At 50.0% G+C, this 9,472-nt stretch overlaps 1 protein-coding gene across 3 annotated transcripts in view; it reads left to right on the top strand.

Annotated features, from left to right (window-relative positions):
* Positions 1–866: 866 nt before the first annotated feature.
* The window catches only part of ASXL2 (ASXL transcriptional regulator 2), a 111,073-nt gene continuing 102,467 nt past the window's right edge, over positions 867–9,472 (top strand). For 2 of the 3 annotated variants that reach the window (XM_077291847.1, XM_077291845.1), the window contains exon 1: positions 867–1,042. In XM_077291847.1, coding sequence (XP_077147962.1) covers positions 962–1,042 — 81 coding nt within the window. In that variant the 5' untranslated portion in view covers positions 867–961. The remainder of the gene's footprint in view (positions 1,043–9,472) is intronic. The other variant, XM_077291846.1, reaches the window with a different exon arrangement.

Genomic DNA, 9,472 nt, shown 5'->3' with positions numbered 1-9,472 from the left:
TGCACCAGCAGAATAATGAGTGCAGCTCTGGGGATAATACAGGATGTAACTCAGGATCAGTAATGTAATGTATGTACACAGTGACTGTACCAGCAGAATAGTGAGTGCAGCTCTGGAGTATAATACAGGATGTAAGTCAGGATCAGTAATGTAATGTATGTACACAGTGACTGCACCAGCAGAATAGTGAGTGCAGCTCTGGAGTATAATACAGGATGTAAGTCAGGATCAGTAATGTAATGTATGTACACAGTGACTGCACCAGCAGAATAGTGAGTGCAGCTCTGGGGATAATACAGGATGTAACTCAGGATCAGTAATGTAATGTATGTACACAGTGACTGCACCAGCAGAATAGTGAGTGCAGCTCTGGGGATAATACAGGATGTAACTCAGGATCAGTAATGTAATGTATGTACACAGTGACTGCACCAGCAGAATAGTGAGTGCAGCTCTGGGGATAATACAGGAGGTAACTCAGGATCAGTAATGTAATGTATGTACACAGTGACTGCACCAGCAGAATAGTGAGTGCAGCTCTGGGGATAATACAGGATGTAACTCAGGATCAGTAATGTAATGTATGTACACAGTGACTGCACCAGCAGAATAGTGAGTGCAGCTCTGGGGATAATACAGGACCGGTTATAGACAGTCCCAGTCTCGGTATCTGATCTCCTCTCCTCTCGGCACAGGCAGCTTTTGCTTTAACACGCGCTTAAAATATTGCACATGCGCAGTAGTGACTGTTTGCACCTGCTCTGCCATCTCTGTGACTCCACCCCCTCATGCGGTCCCGCCTCTCCAAAACACAGCTCCTCCCCTCCCATTTGACAGCCGCCGCTGTACAGTAGGTGACGTCACGCAGGGTCACATGACCTCTCCTTACAGTAACGGCCCCGACAACATGGCAGCTGCGGGGCAGTGAGCGCGGCCCGTCCCGGGGGGAACCGGCCACACCATGAGGGACGCGGCCCGGAGGAAGAGGAGGAGGAGGCGACGGAAGAAGAAGGGCAGGACGTGGGCAGAGGCCGCCAGGACGGTGAGAGAGAGCAGGAGCCGCCACAGGTGTCCGAGCCCGGGCAGAGAGGACCGGGCACTGAGGGGTTAATGTGTACAGAGGGTTAATACTGATCCCGGGCGGTATCCTGGACACACAGAGGGTTAATACTGATCCCGGGCTGTATACGGGGCACACAGAGGGTTAATACTGATCCCGGGCTGTATACGGGGCACACAGAGGGTTAATACTGATCCCGGGCTGTATACGGGGCACACAGAGGGTTAATACTGATCCCGGGCTGTATACGGGACACACAGAGGGATAATACTGATCTCTGGCTGTATACGGGACACACAGAGGGTTAATACTGATCCCGGGCTGTATACGGGGCACACAGAGGGTTAATACTGATCTCTGGCTGTATACGGGGCACACAGAGGGTTAATACTGATCCCGGTCTGTATACGGGGCACACAGAGGGTTAATACTGATCCCGGGCTGTATACGGAGCACACAGAGGGTTAATACTGATCCCGGGCTGTATACGGAGCACACAGAGGGTTAATACTGATCCCGGGCTGTATACGGGGCACACAGAGGGTTAATACTGATCTCTGGCTGTATACGGAGCACACAGAGGGTTAATACTGATCCCGGTCTGTATACGGGGCACACAGAGGGTTAATACTGATCTCTGGCTGTATACGGAGCACACAGAGGGTTAATACTGATCCCGGTCTGTATACGGGGCACACAGAGGGTTAATACTGATCTCTGGCTGTATACGAGGCACACAGAGGGTTAATACTGATCCCGGGCTGTATACGGGGCACACAGAGGGTTAATACTGATCATGGGCTGTATACGGGGCACACAGAGGGTTAATACTGATCCCGGGCTGTATACGGTGCACACAGAGGGTTAATACTGATCCCGGGCTGTATACGGGGCACACAGAGGGTTAATACTGATCCCGGGCTGTATACGGTGCACACAGAGGGATAATACTGATCTCTGGCTGTATACGGAGCACACAGAGGGTTAATACTGATCTCGGGCTGTATACGGGGCACACAGAGGGTTAATACTGATCCCGGGCTGTATACGGGGCACACAGAGGGTTAATACTGATCCCGGGCTGTATACGGGGCACACAGAGGGTTAATACTGATTCCGGGCTGTATTCAGGGCACACAGAGGGTTAATACTGATCCCGGTCTGTATACGGGGCACACAGAGGGTTAATACTGATCTCTGGCTGTATACGAGGCACACAGAGGTGTTATGACCCCAATGGCGAGGGTCTCAGAGGAACGTGGAAGTCTGCAGAATACAAAAATCCAGCTCATAGGGCAGTGGTAACTGGGTTGACCATATATCTACTCCTAACGCCAACACTAGAAGTAGCCGGGGATCATTCCTACGTTGATTCTAGATGACACGCGCCAGCCGGAGAATCTAGCTACCCCTAGTAGAGGAAAACAAAGACCTTTCTTGCCTCCAGAGAAGGGGACCCCAAAGCTGGATAGAAGCCCCCCACAAATAATGACGGTGAGGTAAGAGGAAATGACAAACACAGAAATGAACCAGGTTTAGCACAGAGAGGCCCGCTTACTGATAGCAGAATAAAGAAAGGTAACTTATATGGTCAACAAAAACCCTATCAAAATCCACACTGGAAATTCAAGAACCCCCGAACCGTCTAACGGTCCGGGGGGAGAACACCAGTTCCCTAGAGCTTCCAGCAAAGGTCAGGATATAGATTTGGAACAAGCTGGACAAAAATACAAAACCAAAACAAATAGCAAAAAGCAAAAGGCAGACTTAGCTGATATAACTGGAACCAGGATCAGTAGACAAGAGCACAGCAGACTAGCTCTGATAACTACGTTGCCAGGCATAGAACTGAAGGTCCAGGGAGCTTATATAGCAACACCCCTAACTAACGACCCAGGTGCGGATAAAAGGAATGACAGAAAAACCAGAGTCAAAAAACTAGTAACCACTAGAGGGAGCAAAAAGCAAATTCACAACAGTACCCCCCCCTTAGTGAGGGGTCACCGAACCCTCACCACGACCACCAGGGCGATCAGGATGAGCGGCATGAAAGGCACGAACTAAATCGGCCGCATGAACATCAGAGGCGACCACCCAGGAATTATCCTCCTGACCATAGCCCTTCCACTTGACCAGGTACTGAAGCCTCCGCCTGGAGAGGCGAGAATCCAAGATCTTCTCCACCACGTACTCCAACTCGCCCTCAACCAACACCGGAGCAGGAGGCTCAGCAGAAGGAACTACAGGCACAATGTACCGCCGCAACAAGGACCTATGAAATACATTGTGAATAGCAAACGACACAGGAAGATCCAGACGAAAAGATACAGGATTAAGGATTTCCAATATCTTGTAAGGCCCAATAAAACGAGGTTTAAATTTGGGAGAGGAGACCTTCATAGGAACAAAGCGGGAAGAAAGCCACACCAAATCCCCAACGCGTAGTCGGGGACCCACACCGCGGCGGCGGTTGGCAAAGCGCTGAGCCTTCTCCTGTGACAACTTCAAGTTGTCCACCACATGATTCCAGATCTGCTGCAACCTATCCACCACAGAATCCACCCCAGGACAGTCAGAAGGCTCCACATGACCCGAAGAAAAGCGAGGATGGAAACCAGAGTTGCAGAAAAAAGGCGAAACCAAGGTGGCGGAACTAGCCCGATTATTAAGGGCAAACTCAGCCAACGGCAAGAATGTCACCCAATCGTCCTGATCAGCAGAGACAAAACACCTCAAATAAGCCTCCAAAGTCTGATTGGTTCGCTCCGTCTGTCCATTAGTCTGAGGATGGAAAGCAGACGAAAACGACAAATCAATGCCCATCCTACTACAAAAGGATCGCCAGAACCTGGAAACGAACTGGGATCCTCTGTCTGACACAATATTCTCAGGGATGCCGTGCAAACGAACCACGTTCTGGAAAAACACAGGAACCAGATCGGAAGAGGAAGGCAGCTTAGGCAAAGGAACCAAATGGACCATCTTGGAGAAGCGATCACATATCACCCAGATAACGGACATGCCCTGAGATAGCGGAAGATCAGAAATGAAATCCATGGAGATATGTGTCCAAGGTCTCTTCGGGACAGGCAAGGGCAAGAGCAAACCGCTGGCACGAGAACAGCAAGGCTTAGCTCGAGCACAAGTCCCACAGGACTGCACAAATGACCGCACATCCCTTGACAAGGAAGGCCACCAAAAGGACCTGGCCACCAGATCTCTGGTGCCAAAAATTCCCGGGTGACCTGCCAACACCGAGGAATGAACCTCGGAAATGACTCTGCTGGTCCACTTATCCGGGACAAACAGTCTGTCAGGTGGACAAGACTCAGGCCTATCAGCCTGAAATCTCTGCAACACACGTCGCAGATCCGGAGAAATAGCTGACAAGATAACTCCATCTTTAAGAATACCAACAGGATCAGCGACTCCAGGAGCATCAGGCACAAAGCTCCTAGAAAGAGCATCGGCCTTCACATTCTTTGAACCTGGTAAATACGAGACAACAAAATCAAAGCGGGAGAAAAACAATGACCAGCGGGCCTGTCTCGGATTAAGGCGTTTAGCAGACTCGAGATACATCAGATTTTTGTGATCAGTCAAGACCACCACACGATGCTTAGCACCCTCGAGCCAATGACGCCACTCCTCAAATGCCCATTTCATGGCCAACAACTCCCGATTGCCCACATCATAATTTCGCTCGGCAGGCGAAAACTTCCTAGAGAAAAAGGCACAAGGTTTCAAAGCAGAGCAACCAGGGCCTCTCTGCGACAAAACGGCCCCTGCCCCAATCTCCGAAGCATCCACCTCAACCTGAAAGGGAAGTGAGACGTCAGGCTGGCACAAAACAGGCGCCGAAGTAAACCGGCGTTTCAACTCCTGGAAAGCCTCCACGGCAGCAGGAGCCCAGTTAGCTACATCGGAGCCCTTCTTGGTCATATCCGTCAAAGGTTTCACAATGCTAGAAAAATTAGCGATAAAACGACGGTAGAAGTTAGCGAAGCCCAAGAACTTCTGAAGACTCTTAACTGACGAGGGCTGAGTCCAATCAAGAATAGCTCGGACCTTGACTGGGTCCATCTCCACAGCAGAAGGGGAAAAAATGAACCCCAAAAAGGGAACCTTCTGTACACCAAAGAGACACTTTGAGCCCTTGACAAACAAAGAATTTTCACGCAAACTTTTAAAGACCAACCTGACCTGCTCCACATGCGAATCCCAATTATCAGAAAAAACCAAAATATCATCCAGATAAACAATCAAAAATTTATCCAGATACTTCCGGAAAATGTCATGCATAAAGGACTGAAAAACTGAAGGCGCATTGGAGAGCCCAAAAGGCATCACCAAGTACTCAAAATGACCTTCGGGCGTATTGAATGCGGTTTTCCATTCATCACCTTGCTTAATGCGCACAAGGTTGTACGCACCACGAAGGTCTATCTTGGTGAACCACTTGGCACCCTTAATCCGGGCAAACAAGTCAGACAACAGCGGTAAAGGATACTGAAATTTGACAGTGATCTTATTTAAAAGCCGATAATCAATACAAGGTCTCAAAGATCCGTCCTTTTTTGCCACAAAAAAGAATCCCGCACCAAGAGGGGAAGAAGACGGACGAATATGTCCTTTTTCCAGAGACTCCTTGATATATGAACGCATAGCGGTATGTTCAGGTACCGACAGATTAAACAGTCTTCCCTTAGGAAATTTACTGCCTGGGATCAAATCTATAGCACAGTCAGTCCCTATGAGGAGGCAGTGCACTGGACTCAGACTCACTGAAGACATCCTGATAATCAGACAAATACTCCGGAACTTCCGAAGGCGTAGAAGAAGCAATAGACACAGGCAGGGAATCCTCATGAATACCACGACAGCCCCAACTTGAGACTGACATAGCCTTCCAGTCCAGGACTGGATTATGGGTCTGTAACCATGGCAGCCCCAAAACGACCAAATCATGCATTTTATGTAAAACCAGGAAACGTATCACCTCGCGGTGTTCAGGAGTCATGCACATGGTAACCTGAGTCCAATACTGCGGTTTATTTGCTGCCAATGGTGTAGCATCAATACCCCTAAGAGGAATAGGATTTTCTAATGGTTCAAGAGTAAATCCACAGCGCTTAGCAAATGAGAGATCCATAAGACTCAGGGCAGCACCTGAATCTACAAACGCCATGACAGGAAAAGACGACAGTGAGCAAATCAAAGTTACAGACAGAATAAAGAAAGGTAACTTATATGGTCAACAAAAACCCTATCAAAATCCACACTGGAAATTCAAGAACCCCCGAACCGTCTAACGGTCCGGGGGGAGAACACCAGTTCCCTAGAGCTTCCAGCAAAGGTCAGGATATAGATTTGGAACAAGCTGGACAAAAATACAAAACCAAAACAAATAGCAAAAAGCAAAAGGCAGACTTAGCTGATATAACTGGAACCAGGATCAGTAGACAAGAGCACAGCAGACTAGCTCTGATAACTACGTTGCCAGGCATAGAACTGAAGGTCCAGGGAGCTTATATAGCAACACCCCTAACTAACGACCCAGGTGCGGATAAAAGGAATGACAGAAAAACCAGAGTCAAAAAACTAGTAACCACTAGAGGGAGCAAAAAGCAAATTCACAACACAGAGGGTTAATACTGATCCCGGGCTGTATACGGGGCACACAGAGGGTTAATACTGATCTCTGGCTGTATACGAGGCACACAGAGGGTTAATACTGATCCCGGGCTGTATACGGGGCACACAGAGGGTTAATACTGATCCCGGGCTGTATACGGGGCACACAGAGGGTTAATACTGATCCCGGGCTGTATTCAGGGCACACAGAGGGTTAATACTGATCCCGGTCTGTATACGGGGCACACAGAGGGATAATACTGATCTCTGGCTGTATACGAGGCACACAGAGGGTTAATACTGATCCCGGGCTCTATACGGGGCACACAGAGGGTTAATACTGATCCCGGGCTGTATACGGGACACACAGAGGGTTAATAGTGATCCCGGGCTGTATACGGGGCACACAGAGGGTTAATACTGATCCCGGGCTGTATACGGGGCACACAGAGGGTTAATACTGATCTCTGGCTGTATACGGGGCACACAGAGGGTTAATACTGATCCCGGGCTGTATTCAGGGCACACAGAGGGTTAATACTGATCCCGGTCTGTATACGGGGCACACAGAGGGATAATACTGATCTCTGGCTGTATACGAGGCACACAGAGGGTTAATACTGATCCCGGGCTCTATACGGGGCACACAGAGGGTTAATACTGATCCCGGGCTGTATACGGGGCACACAGAGGGTTAATAGTGATCCCGGGCTGTATACGGGGCACACAGAGGGTTAATACTGATCCCGGGCTGTATACGGGGCACACAGAGGGTTAATACTGATCTCTGGCTGTATACGGGGCACACAGAGGGTTAATACTGATCCCGGGCTGTATTCAGGGCACACAGAGGGTTAATACTGATCCCGGTCTGTATACGGGGCACACAGAGGGTTAATACTGATCTCTGGCTGTATACGGAGCACACAGAGGGTTAATAATGATCCCGGGCTGTATACGGGGCACACAGAGGGTTAATACTGATCTCTGGCTGTATACGAGGCACACAGAGGGTTAATACTGATCCCGGGCTGTATACGGGGCACACAGAGGGTTAATACTGATCCCGGGCTGTATACGGAGCACACAGAGGGTTAATACTGATCCCTGGCTGTATACGGGGCACACAGAGGGTTAATACTGAACCCGGGCTGTATACGGGGCACACAGAGGGTTAATACTGATCCCGGGCTGTATACGGGGCACACAGAGGGATAATACTGATCCCGGGCTGTATACGGGGCACACAGAGGGTTAATACTGATCTCTGGCTGTATACGGGGCACACAGAGGGATAATACTGATCTCTGGCTGTATACGGGGCACACAGAGGGATAATACTGATCCCGGGCTGTATACGGGGCACACAGAGGGATAATACTGATCCCGGGCTGTATACGGGGCACACAGAGGGTTAATACTGATCCCGGGCTGTATACGAGGCACACAGAGGGTTAATACTGATCTCTGGCTGTATACGGGGCACACAGAGGGTTAATACTGATCCCGGGCTGTATACGGGGCACACAGAGGGATAATACTGATCCCGGGCTGTATACGGGGCACACAGAGGGATAATACTGATCCCGGGCTGTATACGGGGCACACAGAGGGATAATACTGATCCCGGGCTGTATACGGGGCACACAGAGGGTTAATACTGATCTCTGGCGGTATACGGAGCACACAGAGGGTTAATACTGATCTCTGGCTGTATACGAGGCACACAGAGGGTTAATACTGATCCCGAGCTCTATACGGGGCACACAGAGGGTTAATACTGATCCCGGGCTGTATACGGGGCACACAGAGGGTTAATAGTGATCCCGGGCTGTATACGGGGCACACAGAGGGTTAATACTGATCCCGGGCTGTATACGGGGCACACAGAGGGTTAATACTGATCTCTGGCTGTATACGGGGCACACAGAGGGTTAATACTGATCCCGGGCTGTATTCAGGGCACACAGAGGGTTAATACTGATCCCGGTCTGTATACGGGGCACACAGAGGGTTAATACTGATCTCTGGCTGTATACGGAGCACACAGAGGGTTAATAATGATCCCGGGCTGTATACGGGGCACACAGAGGGTTAATACTGATCTCTGGCTGTATACGAGGCACACAGAGGGTTAATACTGATCCCGGGCTGTATACGGGGCACACAGAGGGTTAATACTGATCCCGGGCTGTATACGGAGCACACAGAGGGTTAATACTGATCCCTGGCTGTATACGGGGCACACAGAGGGTTAATACTGAACCCGGGCTGTATACGGGGCACACAGAGGGTTAATACTGATCCCGGGCTGTATACGGGGCACACAGAGGGATAATACTGATCTCTGGCTGTATACGGGGCACACAGAGGGATAATACTGATCCCGGGCTGTATACGGGGCACACAGAGGGATAATACTGATCCCGGGCTGTATACGGGGCACACAGAGGGTTAATACTGATCCCGGGCTGTATACGAGGCACACAGAGGGTTAATACTGATCTCTGGCTGTATACGGGGCACACAGAGGGATAATACTGATCCCGGGCTGTATTCGGGGCACACAGAGGGATAATACTGATCTCTGGCTGTATACGGGGCACACAGAGGGATAATACTGATCCCGGGCTGTATACGGGGCACACAGAGGGATAATACTGATCCCGGGCTGTATACGGGGCACACAGAGGGTTAATACTGATCCCGGGCTGTATACGAGGCACACAGAGGGTTAATACTGATCTCTGGCTGTATACGGGGCACACAGAGGGATAA

Source organism: Ranitomeya variabilis, chromosome 2 (genome assembly GCF_051348905.1).
Source record: "Ranitomeya variabilis isolate aRanVar5 chromosome 2, aRanVar5.hap1, whole genome shotgun sequence".
NCBI lineage: Eukaryota > Metazoa > Chordata > Amphibia > Anura > Dendrobatidae > Ranitomeya > Ranitomeya variabilis.
The sequence above is the reverse complement of the archived record's forward strand: the minus strand, read 5'-3'. Positions and strand labels throughout refer to the sequence as shown.